We start from the raw sequence: 18,150 nt of genomic DNA on the forward strand, positions 1-18,150 counted from the left end.
GACTGCAGCTCACCTAAGTGCGATAAAGAGATTTTAGTTATCTCCAGGAAAGAGACACTTCTAGCCTCTTCTTGAAATGTATCGAGTTAAGATTCCGCCCTTCTTAATTTATGCATTAGAATATATCTCTGTTTTTCAGCAATTATATCTCTATAAAGAAGTGGTCTTTCCTAAACCTTATGGAAGGGAAGTTTTTACCTAAGATTACTAGTGTGAGCCAAGCCACGCCTGTTCAAGTGCTACACCTTGAACTATCAGTAGTTAGTTCCAATAGTAGAGCTCTGGCAAACATAATTAAATTGGCGTATAATCTTTTACATGCTCTAGACGGCTCCTTAAGAGCTCTTTTCTACCAAGAAACTTTTATGGATAGTTTAACTCAGTTTACATTAAAAAAAAAATCTTGATATAGCCCTTTGGCACTTTCAAAGCTCCCTTAGGGGCAGATTAGGATACCGGTTTTTCCGTATCCTCCGGGCCGGCGGAAGCCTCTGCCGGTCCGGAGGATACGGAAAAACCTCAGCGGACCCACCAAAGACCCACCGCCACATTAGGATGGCTGGTGGGTCCAGGTTTACGTCCGCAGCTTTTCCGCCGCGGTTGGCTTACAACAGCAGCGGAAAAGCCCTAATATGGTGGCGGTGTCTCTCAGACACCGCCAGCCATATTAGGATGCCCAAAAAGAAATGCTTAAGCCCGCCGTGGAAAAGCATACGGAGCTTCACTGCGGGGGCCCGTTGAGGGCCTCCTGGGTGAAGGGGGGGTGCACATGGGGGGTACCTATGGGACCCCCCTGCATTTGTATGCAGTAATCGGCAGGCAACGCGCGGTGCCTGCCGCTTTCTGCATACAAATGCAGTGCATGCATTTTTAACATTGCGGCGGGTGCAGCTTGAAGCTGCACCCGCCGCAATGTTAAAAATAGAGGATGTGACCGCCAGTGTGGCGGTCACATCCTAATTGGAGAGGAGGGAACTCCGCAGGCCATGCGGAGGTTCCCTCCTCCTCGATGATCGCGGAAGGACTCAAGTCCGTCCTCGATCATAATGAGCCCCTATATCTTTTGCAGTCTTGGTCAACTGCATTATTGAAGTCTTCCTTGGAAAAATCAACCCCAAGATTAAGTTTTGAATTAGATAAGGAACACTGCTCTCAGTTATCTCAGTAAAGGACTTCTCCAGCCAAAATTGAGGAACAAATCTGCCAAAAAATATCTCAGAGTTTCTCTAAATGATAGAGTCAGGAGTTGCATATTTGTGCTCCGTCTAGGGAACCTCCCTTTAAATGCTTTAACCAAACATTGGGGGGAAATGACTGAAACAACTGATGAACAGGGTTCCATGAGACCTTTGTAAAGGAGGCGTCCAAGACTTAGCACATGTCTTATTTATCTGCCCAAGTAAACATTTGGTTGAGCCTACAAATCAAATTACAAAACCGCTATTTTTTTCGAAATATTGGTTTTAGAATTAACAATTAGATCGACTTAGTCTGAATACCACCAAATTAATTTGTTTGTTATAATCTGTTTACATTTTTTAAGACTTTTTACCATTATTTTAAGGTTGCCTTTTAATAATGGTATTTACAGTATATATTTATATTGTGAATCTCGAAAGAGGTCTAAAACAATAAGCAAATTTGAATTTGAATCTGTCTTTGCTGCGATAAGGGTAGTTTTAAACTGTTCAATCTGGCAAATTAATCTTTTTGCCATGCCTAAACTCTGCTTTGCAATTAATATGTCACCCTAAGGTTGACTCTAAATACCCTGTAGGGCAGGGTGCAATGCATTGAAAAAGTAGGGCATGTTTTTTTTTTTATTACATGTCCTGGTAGTGAAAAACTCCTACATTCGTTTTTTCACTACTGTAATGACTGTCTTTCAGATAGGATAACATTAGTTTACCCTATTACATTTAATAAGTGCTTGCCTTTGATTGGGAACAGGTAAATATGTCATGTTTGGACTCAAATTAATTGTAATTTAAAAACTTTTTTAATGGTAGAGTCAGATTTGAAGTTACATTTGTGAAAAAACTACTTTTAGAAAGTTTACTTTTTTGTCCTAACCATTTGGAACCCATTGGCAGGGTACTGGGTCATATGAATGTGAATAGCTTATCTGCTAGGGTTTGTGTATTCCCCCTTGCAGTTAGATAGAAGTTGACTAGGTGTTGGCAGGATGGGCCATTAAGCCAGGATCGCTGGGGCAGAGCTGTTCTATGCACGATATACACTTCAAAAGGTGGCCTCCAACACACACACAAATTTCACAGTTTAGTGTCATTTTTTTTAAATCTGCAAGATAATGCACATAGCCGTTTCAACTGGATTTAATGGCCATTTATATTGGTACTAAGGACTTGCCATGGGACCACATTTTGTGTTCTAATTGGTTAGAACCTTCAACAATGTAAAATCTTAATTTGTCATACTACAACACCAAGTATTGTGGTGAACTCAAATGTAAAATAAATCTAATTATTATGTGCATTTTCCTGCAGGTTTCAAAGAAAGCTGAAACTAGACTGCGATATCTAAGGGGTGTTGTATTTCTAAGCATTGTCCTAAGGATGGTTGTGCATATTATCTATATGAGACACCGAAACGTCTACATCTGTCCCCTACTTGCTTCTTTGAAACCAGTTTGACTTTTGGCAAAACACATCTCATTTTTTTATCAACAGATGTGTTCCTATTCTTACTGTCTACTTGTAAGAATGGACTAGCAAAAAAATGGTCAGGGGTTCTGCCCATTTAAGCCTCCCATACCTGAGCAGGAGACATCCTAAGATGAAAAAGTAGCAAAAAAAGGTACCAAAGGGATTGATCCAAATTAAATTTTCAAACAAGAAACAATTAATTCTCTTGTGACACAGAAATCAAACATGCAAAAAATTCCATATGTAAATTCTTCGGCACACATATGAGCGGACATCAAGGGGAGCACAACAACCAACAATATATCTACAAACTATCACATATACATATATACAAATATACATTACATTTACAATAGCACGTTTCTATGTACCCCAAACACAACAAAACAAATATATATAAAAATATATATATATATGTATCCTAATTTGGATCAGTGCCTCCACTTAGTTTATAATGAGAGCACAACACAATGGTAGTCCCAAGAGTGAAGCACCTGGGGGTTATAAAATCAACCCAATCTATATTTATGTAGGTGCCAATCAGAAAAAAATCCAACAAATTATTTCAACGTAACAAGGGACTCCAATTGAAGCAAAAGGTGTCGACGCAGTCGCGGTCGCGTTTCAGCCAGATGATGTAGGCTTCATCAGGACAATGGGTACTCTATACTTATCGGTCCTCGTAGATTCTCGGACAGGTGTTGGCAGCCCGCAAACACACCCACCCTCAAGGGAGGGGTGTGTGGGGAAGGGGCAGAGATCACTATCTGACCCCAAGACAGGGAAATCTTCCTGCAGTAACAAGCTTTAGGCAACACGGACCACCGATGTTCACTCCGGCGAGATCGAAACTCCAATTAAAAAGCATTGTCCTAAGGATGGTCTTGCATATTATCTATATCAGACACCGAAACGTCTACATCTGTCCGCTACTTGCTTCTTTGAAACAAGTTCGACTTTTGTCAAAACACATCTAATTTTTTTATCAACAGATTCGGTCCTGTTCTTACTTCCTACTTGTAAGAATGGATCAACAGTAGTTTTGGCCCTATCTATGGAACTGATGGGACACTTTTGAGTCATTAGTCTGTCGGATGCTGGAATTGATGTAACCCATTATTTTTGTTTGTGTTTCTGGTTTGACCTTAAGTAAAACAATCATTTTTTTTTATATGCACTGGAGTGGTGAAATATTTTTTCTATCACTTTGATGTTCAGTGCTAGAGATATTTTTAAGTAAACATATATTGTTGACATAATCTATTTATATTTCATGAGTCAGGATTTGAATAGTAACGTTGTCAGCCTTCTTTATTATTTGACATTTAGTACGTTGGCATTTCCTTGTCGTAACCATTTGGTGCCTGTAGCCTGTATCATGGGTAACTTAACAAGGCATAATTGGTAGTTGGCATTTGTGTCTTCCTCCCAGACAGTATTATATGCAGGGACTGGGTGTTGGCAGGATAGGTCATCCTGACCTAATCAGTGGGTCGGAGCTGTCACTTATCACACTTACACTTTAAAGGAGCTGCCTCAGCACACACACACAAAGAACTTCACTGTAGCCTTTTGTTAACTCCAGACATACTATGACAAGGGCAGGGATGAAGGAAATTCCAGACCGAGATGTGGGAGAAAGTCTAGAAGTTTCTACAACTTCAAAGCTAGTACCACGTACAAATATTGGACCCTCAGAGCAAACTTTCAGTACACTAATGTACATGTGGCTACTACAGAAGAAGGATTGTCCTGCTGCCAGAGTACTGCTCTGCTGCTGGAGGCCTTCCATGCTGTCTGAGAAAGAAGACTGGACCTGCTCCCTTTATCCCAGGCTACTTGAGGTGACTCCCAGGGTCCACTGACTGACCTCCTGTTCATAGCCACAGTGACATAAAAAGCTCCAGTGGTCTCCCTGCAACTGCCCAGCTGACTTGCTGCACTGGACCTGCCTGAACTTGCAACTGGACCTGCCTGAGGCTTGCAGACCTCTGCTGGATTGAGTTACTGATCAACAAGAGAAGCCTCCCAGGTCCGGGACCCTGCCATCAGTTGAACTACTACTTAAGGAAAGTTTTGGGCTCTTTGTGACTGCGAATTGGCCCATTTTCGGCAAGATCTTGCCGCCCAAGCTGACCGCCAGCACGTACTTCTGGTGACCTAGACTCATTGCACTACAGCGACTACCAGCGAAGACTGGCAACGCGAGATCTGCACTTCGTGCTACAGCATTGACAGTCCGCGATGACCAGCAATAGGGAACTCCAGCAACGACCGCCCGGGACATCTGACAGGATATTCCCGCTACAGCGACGACCATCCCCACACTTTCACTGCTCTTTGCGGCCTCCTGCACTACAAACTGGACTTTGCGCCGGATGTTGAGAAGATAATGTTTTTGGCATGACTTACCTGGTCCGTGTATCCAGCCCGAGCTCCATTGCAGTCAAGTTGATCTTGTGAATTTTCCCCAGTGTGGCATGGCCTGATTACCACTAGTGGCGCTTTGCTCTTTTAGATACTAAACCTTTGAAATGACATATCTCTAGTTCTATTGATTGGATGTATGCTGTTTTGTTGTTGAATACTGTTTTCAATTGTATTCTAGTTTTGTAAATTGATATGGGATCTTTCCTATGAATGTTTTCACTTTGTTACTTTAAAACATTGCCTCTAAGTTAAGCCTGACTGCTTTTGTTTCACCCCTCGACCAACAACCCTGTTTCTCACAATAATGCCACAGATGAAGATATTGATCAGTACACTATTCTATCTATTTCATACTTCTGCCTACAAGCCGTTTTAATGTGCTTGATTCGCACACTGCTAGGAACCTCGCTCATCAAACCAAATATTCTTGCTATTGCATCCCATATCTCACAGATATTTATTGGCCTTGAGCGAAACTGGACCCCACTTGAAGATTTGGGGAACTCTGGGGGACTGCCCCCACCTCCCTACACCGCAGGGGCCTGCGTTACCCCCCTGGGTACTGGAGGTCCAAGAAATGCTGGAGGCGGGTCATGCCTCTTGCTGGAAAATCCTGTGACCAATGAATCAAAGAGTCTCAAGAAGCCAGTATTTAGCCCAGCTCAATGAAGCTAGAATCTCCTCAGAGAAGAACTCAGACTCGTTCAGAATTGTCTATCCTACTGAAAGGCCACAAAAATTCACCTGCTTAAATGCCACCTTAAGGTTGAAGGATAATGCTCCCCTGTCCTGACTTTTAGGCAAAGTTGTTATATTTATTACTTTGGTTCGTATAAAACCCATGTGGTTTTGTCCACGGTATAAATTTCACAATATGAACATAAAAGTAATCTACGGTGGTGACAGGTCACGGGGGAATTGAATGCACTTCTTAGCACCATTAGGACGCACATTTTAATACACGTTTGTCCAGTGGAGTTTTGACGCAACAACTGGGATATAAAACATGCTTCAGGGTCCTTTGCTTGGCTCTGTGCCACACCCTACATAGCCTTTGATTTTGGAAGTTACCCAGGCTAGAGTAATCCTGTCAGAGCGAAGGAACATTTTAATTTCCTGTGCTTCAAAACAAAACTAGAACTGGTGGGTTCACTTGACTTCTACTCAATGTTAATTGGGAATTGGAATAGATGTACATTACAAAGCTCCAGGAACCCGTGGGATACAATTCAAGAATAATAAACGTGCTTCTCTCCTGGGGATGTTACTGACAGAGAGATGCTTTTGCTGGCTAACATTTTCGTCAACAGGATAATTAGGGGAAAGGTCTATGTTTATAAGGATCTGCAGCATTTTGTAGCTTTAGCAACACGTTTTTTTTACCCTCAATTGGATTCAAAATAAGTGGCTGTGGTTAAGTACAATATTACTTCTGTTTAAGGGCTCTTTAGATATGAAGACATAACCTTTAAATATAATCTCTAGTTTTTCTTTGGTATCATTGGTACTCTAAAGATGATTATTGGATAGTCAACATCATCACTTTCTGGTTCCCTGTGTTTTTTCTCCAGTGCGTTTCCCCATCCGACTCCAGAATGGTGGTAGCAGATGCGCGGGCCGCGTTGAGCTCTACTACAACTCCTCCTGGGGGACAGTGTGTGATGACTTGTGGGACCTAAGCGATGCAGAGGTTGTGTGCAGAGAGCTTGGCTGTGGCTGGGCAGTTTCCGCTCCTGGCTCTGCCTACTTTGGTCAAGGCAATGGAAGCATTCTTCTAGATGATGTCAGCTGCAGGGGCTCAGAGTCCTCCCTGTCGGAGTGCGGTCACTTAGGGTGGATGCGACACAACTGTGTCCACCTAGAGGACGCTGGAGTCACCTGCTCAGGTAAGGGATTCATTTCGTGGAGCCAAATGTGTTGCTTCTCTGGTGTCAGTGCCCAGGAAAAATTGTTTCTCACCATAGTCATGTTGTCTGTATTCTGTGTTCTATTTGCAGTCGGCATTAGGACCTGTCTTTTCCTTTGCAAACGTGATGGGTCTAAGGGAACTATGAGATATTTAAATGAATAAAAAGTAGAGATCTTAGTTGATCTATTTTGCTTTATGAGTTGGCCCAGGCAAAGTCTCATGTTTCCCATGCTCTCATATACATATATGTGTGCACGCACACACACACAAACATATGTATATACCTATATATATATATATATATATATATATATAATGTGAACAGCATAATATGCTATCTATTATTACCATTATTGAGTGTGGAAAGAGGTCATGACAAAGGAGGTGTGAAGTCTTGAGTGGGTCATGACGACCCGCCACTCCATCAATAATAGTGATAAATAGCATATTTTCTCTGCACAACTGCATATATGATTTGCTATTGTTCCACGCACAGTAGAGATTAACTATGGTATATAAACATCTCCTTAGGACAAGAGTTAAATTCTTGCAGCAAGAAAGAATCACCATAATTAAATTTTGCATGTTTGGCCTCTAGTTTTTTCCCCGTCAACTGATTCTAGAAGGCAATCTTTGATCACTAAAATATAGTTTTCCCTGCACTGTATTCATAATAGAGTAAAGGTATGTTTATTAGTAAACCATTTTCAAATATTTTTTTTTATTTGTGCACATTTATTTGGATCGGCATGGCAGCCGGGGTTGGACATCCATTGAGGGTGAACACAGGGCCTTGCGTCCCAACCGCTCTGTGAATGGCCAAATTGTGTGTCCTGCTGGGGTGGGAGACATGATGTCGATCGGGTGCTAGGCCTAACTGGAAACCAGGGCCTGCCCTTGCCCCGCTGCACAAGGCCAGAGGTCATGTTCTGTGGCCGTTGGATGCCTGTGGCTCTTTGGCTCACCCCCACTGTCCTAACTTTCATTCACGCTCAATGACTTTTCACACCTAAGGGCATCATTACAATACCAGTCAGACAGCAGCTGAAGAGGGACCGCCTGACAAGGAGTTGGCGGTCCTGCTAACCTCATTACATTGTGACAGCCTTCACAGCTGTTGGAAAGTGTACATTTTTTATTGTGGCTTGTGCAGCGAGCTGCAACACAAGCCACAACAGCAAATATACACCTTAAAAACATCCCTGTAACCTGGTGCAGGGATATTTAGGGGAGCACCATAGGTGACCCCAGGCCCAATAGCAGTGGGCCCGGGGCAAAGGGAGGTCCACTAGGAGCCCCCTAAATCACTTTCCGCCAGCCTTTTCATGGCGGGAGAACCATGTAATCCCCACACCAGTGCCTGAGAAGGCACCACCCCTACTGTAGGGATTACTGACCCTGCAATGCTCTGGCAGGCTCCTCGAGCCCATCAGAAAGCATCTGACTGTCCCCGCCCCTGCTTCCTCTGACCGCACGCATTGTAATGCGTCGGTTGGACCGCAGCAGCAGATGGCGGTCAGACCACCTCTGATGACCCTCCCAATCTATATTTTTTGCTATAAAAGTTGCTTTCAAGAAGAACTATATTCAGTTTTTTTTACTTTTAATATTTTGGAGTTAAACAACAAAATACTACAACAGTGGAATTGCAACATGGATACAAAATATATATATATTTGCATTTGTGTGGTGTAACAGGGCTTCATGTCTTTGTGCTCTTGCACTCTGTTCTCCTATGAAGATCATCGTCATGCAGCCAAGGCAGTGCAAGCCAATAAGAATGAAGCATGGGTCACCTTCAACCTTTGTCTGCTGCAGGATGTCCTTTTGCGGTGTGTTGCCAGAATGGAAGGTTTGCTGTAATGAGTTGGCAGATATAAATGCAACCTCTTCTTTTTGGTTAAATTAAATTGCCTTTAATCCCAAACATTAAAATGCTTGTCCATCAGTGATGTTCCAATGATTATTTCCCATTGCTTCCTGAGCTGAGTTGTTTATCAAGTAACCTACATGTGACATATTTTGAAGATAACTTTTTGTGTCCAGCATGGGTGGTAGAGAATTGCCACATGACACACTTTGGAGGAGACCTGATCTATTTGGTCTAATCTAAACTGGTATCCTATGCAGCGTCCTCTGGGTTTGGCCTGTGCTGGTCATTCTGCCCAGAAGCAATAGTTAAAGTTTGCAAAAGTTTGCATTCCCTAAAAGGGAAGCAGAGGGGGACAAACAGCAGGTGGTCTCTGCTGTGGCACTCCTATAGCAAGTGTGTAGTGATTTGTAATATATGTACAATAACTATTTGACAGTGGAATATAACAGTCACAGAAACCTAATGAAATCTTTCTTATTGTCTACAGCGATTCACAAATCCTCCACATTTCCCCCTGGAGATTGTCCACGAGTTATAGTATCTCTTACTGGCACCATAAATGGTTAAATATCTGGAAATGTTGCGAGAATGTGGCAGCAACGTAGAATTTTGCCTATGGGAGTTTCAAGGATCCGCAAATCCAAAAACATAAAAAAGTTAGGTATCTGATTGGTTAAACAATGCAGACTATCTGAAAAGGCCAACAGCCTGTGGAAACAATGATGCCACTGAAAACGAGAAATGCCCCTTCTGATTGGTTAAACAATCCACTCTATATGCAATATAACCCCTGAGGTAACCCCGTAGCCTCAAGAGAGAAGGAACCTATCCATTGATGGACACAATTTTGTATTGGTCTTTTCAAAGAGACAGCCATACTAATTGATTTCTTCAACGTCATAGCATCTGGTCCCTTGGAGCAAGCCAGGCTGCAGCCGTGGCACAGGAAGGGCAATCTCCTGCTCAGCAGGACGATAATTTTGTGATGGTGCTTTCCACATCAAGGTCTCTTACTGCTCATAAAATAAGAAAGTGAGAATTTTGGTGTGGAAGTTTTCCACACAACCAACTTGCGATAAGATGGGTAACGCCTGTAGAGTCACATGCATTATTTGACCATGAGCTACAGTGTAGGCTTCCAGTCGTTTTCTTGTTCCGGACAAGTGAATGAGAGAAAACATTGGGATTGCATCCAAAGAGGTAATCCTGGATGGAGATGCATGGATAGTAGAGGGATGAGGAGGAATAATAAGAGACCCTGCCACAATATGTGCAATAACAAGTCAAAGAGGACAATGATTGGTGGCCCCAGTTTTTTCCATGTTCCGCAACTGTTGTGATAAAATCGTCTGTTTGGAAGAGATAAACAAAAAAGGAATCTCCTTGGCAGTAAAGGTCCGTATAAGAAATGTCAGAAAGATTTTAACCAAAGTTTAATAAAAAAAGAAAGGAATCATTTTAACTTCAAAAGTAAGAAGTTTAAGAAAGCACCAAAACTTTAAAAAATAAGATAATTTGTGGGTTGTGTGCATGAACTAGCTGTAGGCTAGGTCCTGCAAAACAAAGAGCTGCACAAGGCTGAAGATGTTATGCAGCAGCAAGTTACCCACCTATGTTCTTTGGGTTGCGGGCCTTGCTACCTTCATAGCCCTATAGCCCACCCCTCTGTGCACAACTTAATTCCGTGTGTAGCAGTGCTTGGACATCCGAGGGAAGTGAGTGTGGGACCCGAACAGAGGCCAGACCCTGAGGCCCACCACCACTTTGCATGGCTCAAGCGACACAGCGAGTGTCAAATGTCTTTAAACTTTTGGCGCAGATGCTTGCGAATGGCCATTTGGGAACACAGTCTGAGTAGACCACCTCCATTAACAGGGTAATGGCCATAGAGGAACAGGGTACTGTGTTGTTCAATAGGTCAGACTCTGCAGTCAATCACATAGCTACAGGTTGTGTATAGGGCCTGCAGTATGTTCCTCAGTATGCACAGTGATTATTAACAGTAGAGTTTGAGGTCTACTACTTGGTCCTCTTCCAAGATGCATTACAAATCAGTCCAATTCACACACTCAGTCCAATTTGATACACTTATACAGAGTTCTCATGAGACGTTCTTAGCAGGTTAAAGCAAGATGCTACAATCTTATGCTTGTTAGTATCTCCGGACCTTCCACAATTCAAACGTCTTTCTGCGTCCTTCAAACTGAAATTATCTGGATCTAGATGAGGCACAGCAGCAAGTCTGTACCCTGCAGGCGGCTTCTGAATTAGCTATTCTTTAAAAGATACCATGATTATCACAAAGAAAACAAAACATTTCTTCACACGGGAAAGAAAGAAAACAAACCATCATATTCATAAGTTAGAACTCCAGCTTCACCCAGAAATAAAATGTTCATAGGTCACAAAGAAAGTTGGCAACAAATAGTAGCCTTTTAAAAATGTAGGCCTATGTTAGCACTGGTAAATTTAAACGTAATTAAACATACATTTTCTACTACAAAATGAATTACTGATGAGGTCACCCCCTCATCTCTGTGAAATCTTCAGCCCAGCAAAGCTTGGTTTAGCATATCAGGTGCCTGCACATGTAGCACGTGTGAAGTCCCTGGCTGTCTGACCCTGATATGGCAGGTGTCTTACAGGCTGACATCTGCTCAGCCTCACAGACGCTATTCATGCTTTGCAAAACTCAGAAGCGGCGGAGCCCCGCCGTCCATCATGGTGGGCCCCTCAAGCAGGCTGATATCACTAACCACACTTATAAACACAGTGTATTCCCTAACAGATGCAAGAACAGAACTGTGCCCCTAAAGGTGAAAGGTTCACACCACATGACCCAATTTATCTCGATTCTCTATGGTTGTCACCTTGTGTGCTAATTCTGCATTTTTTCTTTTTGCAGATGCCATCCCCGCATCAACAACAGGTAACAGTTACAAATCATTCACTGCTGTGTAGCATACACAATACACCTTGAGCACTTACAGATTTTTCTTTTCTTTTCTTTCCCAGCTAAATCCAATGTTTCTAGAAGTACGTCTGCCCCAGGTAGGACATTTGGTGTTAGCATTAGTGTTTCCATTACAGAAATTAAAGATGTCAATGTTCTAGTTTGTCTCAACCAAGTGAAACCAAATGGCGAGGTCTGTGATTTCAATTGTGAGTTCAGAGCAGCAAAGCCTGCAATAATATATCTTCAGGAACAAAAACATCATTTCACCTTTTTCCCTTTCGGATTCTGTAGCCTGACAATATGAGTAAAGTCAGCTCTGCGATGATCTGTAAATTCTTATTTAGATATGTTAGTAGTTTAATGATGACCAGTAACCTCACAATTCTTGAATATCATACTCCACTGCCAGCCAAATGGAAGAGAATTCTGTAAAATAATTTTGCCGAAGCAGAACTTCTCTGGTGTTTAAAATTTTAGTTCACGCACGCCGTGGTGCCAAAGGTCTCATCTGAAATGAGCATAGGCTTTAATTAATTGTATTTGTTAAAGAAAAAAAGCATGCTCATGTTCCTACTCACTACATCACTGGAAGTCCATTATTTTTGGGAAAAAGACACAGGTCAAGACATTGGGCCTACCATTTCAAACAGTTGTCCAGTATGGATACCTTTATCAGGTCCAGAACTTTTACCACTGCAGGCTGCCTGTGTGGTTCCAAAACATCCCTTAGATTGGAGCGTTATTTGCAATGAACTAATCATGGTGCACAATACATAATTCTCTAGTCTTTAAAATTGAAATCATTCGAAGATGCCCATAATGGATTCAGCTGAAGGCTCTACATGCAGTATAAACATAAATCTAGCCAGAGCATGAGTGTGTTTCCAAAGATAAGGCTTACATTGCATGAAAAAGATGATCATTAATATCCTGCCAGAATTTGGGGACCCTTCAATCCATAGCATGCCATGGCACAGATTCCCAATCAGGCTGCACTACATACATAATCCATATATTTGTAGTAAACACCAACGAAGTAAACTTTCAGCAACCAAGCAACAGGAGTCCATACCTCTCCACCGATCACAATGTGAATTATGTTGGTTTCAGAATCTAATTGATGTCCACAGTTTACTGTTTTGAACTCCAGTAGTTTCCTGATTGAGTGATGGAGAAGGAAGACATTAGCAATGAGTTGTTGCCTGTAAACTCCGAAGATCAAAGGGTAGTGACCCTACCTGGCTATCATATCGAGATGAAGGAATAAACAACAACAGTAGTTTAAATATTTTGCATACACTCTTTTGACAAAAAGTATCTCTTTTTTTAAAGAGTCAAGGATCTGTAAGGGTTGAGCATGTTGGACTTTGCACTCTCTACAGGGTCACCTCAAAACCTTTTGCCTTCGCCCCTCCTGTTTTTCTGAATTCGTTTTTGTTGGACTCTGTGCACTTTACCACTGCTAAGCAGTGCAAACGTGCTTGTGTTCTCACCCTAAAATATGGCAAAGTTGGCATACCACTGTTGGCCCCATTTAATTTACTTATTATAAGTTCCTACCATATAGTACTACATATACCCAGGGCCTGCAAATCAAATAGGGGTGGGCGGAACTCAGCGAAATTCATCATGGATACAGAAAAATTCCGCAAGCTTCGCAGAATTCCGCCAGCGGGTAAAAAATATGCAACAAGCACTGCTCGTGCTGCAATTTAGCGCCAGTAGTGCGAGCAATCCTGAAAATCAGCGCAAACTGCACCATGCGTTATGCAAAAGCGCACAGCCATTCAAGTTGATTTTGTTGCCACTTAAGTACAAAATCTACTTGAGTGAGAGCAAATCTACATTGAACAGCCCCCACGACTGAGCGGATCACGCCTTCTTCCCACCGGCCATTCTGCCGTGCAACAGACCCCGCGATCGAGCGGTTTACGCCGGTTCACCCTACCGGTTGGCCGAGTTATTCACTACTTCGCAGTTCCTTGAAATGCTGTGGCTCTGGATTCTTTTCTAATCTGAAATGCTGTGGCTCTGGATTCTTTTCTAATCTGAGGTCACAACAGATTTGGCAACGAGATGGGCACAACTTGTAATTTCAAATTCTACAGCGATTTTATCTTCGAAAGAAAAGCTTCGAAAATTCACCTTTAACCCTGCATTTCCTACACAACTCTAATCGAAGGGGATATACAGGGTATGAGTTCTGGTCCTTTTACCTTTTCTTTAAGTTCAACACATGTTTCTGAAAATCCTGCAGATCAAGTTACCCAGATTCCTACTGCAGATTGCTTGGAGAGTAGTCTTTGTGTGAAGAAAAACATATAAGAGTCCCGCTCGTTGTGAGAGCTTCGTGTCACTTCAGCCTGACCCTTTGCTACAGGAGTAGCCCTGAACCTGATCCTGTCTGCCAAGCAATCGCTTCTACAGCGTGTGGGAAGGAGCATCTGTGTGGCCGCAGTTGGAGGTGAGAGGCGCCGCTCCGGGACTGCGAGGACCAGCATTCACCAACAAACAGCTGGTCCTCTTCCCGCGTGAGCCGCGCCCCCTCCCAGTGCCACGCCCCCTCTCCGCCCAAGGGAATATCAGTAAAACCAGCGACGCGCGCAGGGGGACGCGCGCGGGTCGCAACCGGGGCGAAGACCGGGCAAAGAGCGGGCCGTTTGAGGCCGTTCGAGAACGTGAGGAGACCGGGCTGGGCCATCCCTCTAGGTCCTCACTCCCACATTATCCAACTGTACCTCACCGATTGCAATATCTCTCAATCTATCCCACTGAAAATGAATACTAGGAGTCACAAACAGAAGAAACTAAAAAAGGGAGGGATAGGAGATCAACTTTTAGGTCCAATGGATGATTTTCTCACTAGGGCTAATACCTTCATTGATCACAGTATTAGCTTGATAGAGCGAAGAGTATCCACAGACCTCGCAAATGCGAGACGTTCCTCTATGGGCCCATTGGCCACAGCAAGAACTCCAGAGGTAGAGAACGCCTTAGCCGAATCACCACAAAGAACCAAAAGGCTCAGCCTCCCGAATAATGTAGATCTCTCAGCCTCTCAACTTTCTCTTGCATCCACTAACTCCGACCTAGAAAGAACACCTGAACTCTTACGTGTGCACACACCAGAAGAAGAAAGACAAGCAAGAGGGAGGAGGGAGGGGGCTGTCAAGAAGAGGAAGGAAAAGGGAAAACCAGACGTAGTCAATGGAACTAAAACATCTGAGACAACTGACCTCATTACGCCCCCAAACCTGACGTGTTCGCCCCCAAGAGCGACGGACACTACTAGTCATCAGGTTTTAGTACACCATTTTTCACCCAATAATAACACAAATACTATTGCTATAAGCCCACCTGTTATAATTCCCCACAGCAATGAACCAGGCACTTCTGACCTGGTAAATAACATTTCCTCGGCACTAAAATCTTTATTTCAACCCCTTGAAAAAAGATTAAGTAACATCGAGACCCAAATGTTAATAATTATCAACTCTTTGCAATCTAATTTAGCAAGTGAAACTCAAAAAAAGGGAACAAACAATCATTCTGTATCTTCCCTACAAAGCAAAAAAGCTATTCAAACTTGCCCTGTAACTAAACCACTACCGGTTACAAAAAATCCTGTAGTAGGAAAACTGCTTCCGGTAACAACAATCTCAACCCCAAATCCCAATACACTTCCAAAAGCTCCTGTCACAAAACCAACAAAAGTAGCCACGCCAGCCCCCATAACCCCAGTTGCCACAAATATTCCTCAGAGTAAACCAAACTCTATGGCAAATAAAGGTACCACGCGAGGAGTCCCTGAAGCTAGATCTTATATGCATCTACCACCTGAAGCATCGCCATTTGTGGTTGTAATGACGGGGGTACCAGAATTAGTAGGGGAGACAACAGAGCCAAACTGGTCCTTAAAGAATAAGGTCCAGTATTGGCTGAATATAAATCGTCCTTCTCCCCCCAATTCTATAAGTAGGATAGCCACAGTCAGTAGGACCCCATGGGTGGGACACACAAAAAAGGCAATACAGGGTGATTGCATTGTTATTACTTTTGAGGACCCTAAAGTCGTTGAACATATATGCTCCTGGGAACAACATAATCCAACTGGGGGTATAGACACAAAGAGTCTTTCCTTTTTTTATCCCAAAAAGCATTATAATAACTATTTCAACAAACAAAACAACTTGTGGCTTAAAGCAGTTCCACAGCCCTGGGATTTTACTAATGTTAGATTTAAAATCCCCCCACAGCAGAACGGCCAAGAGCTCTCCTGGTGGTCGACTGACCAAAATTACCATCAACAGGACGGCCCATGGCAGGTAATGGGACCTCGTAATAGAAGAAGAGACTGTGAACAATGGGGTGTTCCACCACAGCGGCAGTTTAGACCCAGATACGGAGACACACCATACTGGGAAAACTGGCAGGGCATTCCAACAATGAACCGATATACTAGTCTGGAGATGGTCGATTGACCATCACCAGATTCCACCAATGATAAACTAACCATATCATCTCGGGTCCCGGAAAGGGAAATGACGAAGGGACAAGATAATTGTTCATGTTCACTGCCGGTCATTTTCTGGAATATAGCAGGACTACGCCCCCAAATTGAAGATGGTTCAGCAGCCAAATTCTTGGAGGATGGAAAAATAATATGCCTCCAGGAAACATGGGCCACAAAAGAGCTACACATCGCAGGTTATAAAACTTTTTTCTCCTCAGCCCTCCCCAGCATCACGGGCAGACCCAAGGGGGGCTTGACCACCTACATAGCGAATACTATCCCTAACTTGAAACTCCTTAAAAGTGAGAATACATCAAACTACCAATTATTCTCTATTGCAGTTGGCAAAGAAACTATTGTCATCCTAGTAAACCTCTATAATAACTTAGAAGAGGACAACTTTATCAAAATTCTTCTGACAATCCAGGAAAAAATTGCTAGATCTATCAATCTATACAGGAAAAAAGCCGCCGTCCACTTACTATGGGGAGGCGATTTCAACATACATCCCTGCCCACACTTGATCAATCATAATTGTGGGATAGTGGACGAACAGGACAACCCTCTCGCTCACTTTACTCATGACGGAAAAGGGGAAGCGATGAATAATCTCCTTACAGATCTGGAATTGTCTATAATAAATAAACAAAATCCGGTTGACAATACTTTCTGTCCTACATACCTAGGGAGGGGACACGAGACCACGGTCGACTATGTCCTCACATCGGATGGGCTGAGACAGCTTACCACGGATTTTAACCTACTGGCAAACAATCTAAGCGACCACTCAGCCCTTAGAGTAGATCTGGACCTCCTAAATCACCCAACACAGACAACCATAATCGCACACACCCTCTCCCAAAACCGACTAGAGATGGGCAAAGTAAATGGTTTCACGGTGAAATGGGGCAAAATTGATCCAATCCAGCTAAGCAGCAACATAATAAAAACTTTATATCCCTACATAATAAAATGCCTAGATTTGGACTCTGATGATAACATCGTTCTTGTAAACTTCAAGATTATCTTGGACAAAATCAAACTACTGCTGACCAGGGAAAACAAGTCAAACAACCCAACAATTCCAGGCTGGTTCAATCACGAATGTACCACCTCACTAAACAAGCTAAAAGAGGCCCTCAGACAACCAACAAGAGACAAACAACTGATCAAACATCTAAGACTTCAGTATAAAAAGGCCAGGAAACAAAGAAAACAGGAGCTGAAACAGTCCTTATGGAACGATTTACATAAAAGTACTCTTACAAAAAACAGTGAATCTTTTTGGCGGATTGTGAAAACCCCTTTTCTTTCTGATTCTAGCAGACCTCAGATTGATGTAGCGATAGAAGAGGAAACCTGGGTAAACCACTTCTCCCACATTTTTAAATTAACACCATCACAGGAAGAAACAGCTTACTCTCATCCTCCTGTCGACTTTCCAATAAATTTGCAGTTCGATATCTCCGAGGTTCTGAAAGCACTGAACTTAAGTAAAGGGGGCAAGGCCCCAGGGCCAGACGGGGTCCCTGTGGATCTCTTTAAACAACACCTGGATCTTTGGGCCCCTATACTCACCAGAGTATGCACCGCAACAGCGAGACTGGGCTTAATGGAGTCTTGGTCCAACTCCATTATGGTACCTATTTTTAAAAAAGGGGATCGTCAAGATCCCAAATGTTATCGACCGATCTCTTTATTGGACACCACAGGAAAAGTAGTTGGCAGAGTATCCTGGAACAACTCCAACAATGGGCTGATGATAGTAAGATCTTATCGGACCTTCAATTTGGTTTCAGAGAA

General features: G+C 42.9%; 1 protein-coding gene across 1 annotated transcript in view; it reads left to right on the forward strand.

Moving 5' to 3' along the window:
- Window positions 1–18,150, forward strand: part of LOC144752607 (scavenger receptor cysteine-rich domain-containing protein DMBT1-like) — a 1,088,995-nt gene that overhangs the window by 591,488 nt on the left and 479,357 nt on the right. Inside the window, exons 33-35 of the mRNA XM_078640489.1 lie at window positions 6,668–6,982; window positions 11,784–11,807; window positions 11,894–11,929. Coding sequence (XP_078496615.1) covers window positions 6,668–6,982; window positions 11,784–11,807; window positions 11,894–11,929 — 375 coding nt within the window. The remainder of the gene's footprint in view (window positions 1–6,667; window positions 6,983–11,783; window positions 11,808–11,893; window positions 11,930–18,150) is intronic.

The sequence above is a fragment of the Lissotriton helveticus genome, chromosome 5_1 (genome assembly GCF_964261635.1).
Source record: "Lissotriton helveticus chromosome 5_1, aLisHel1.1, whole genome shotgun sequence".
In the NCBI taxonomy this organism is placed as follows: domain Eukaryota; kingdom Metazoa; phylum Chordata; class Amphibia; order Caudata; family Salamandridae; genus Lissotriton; species Lissotriton helveticus.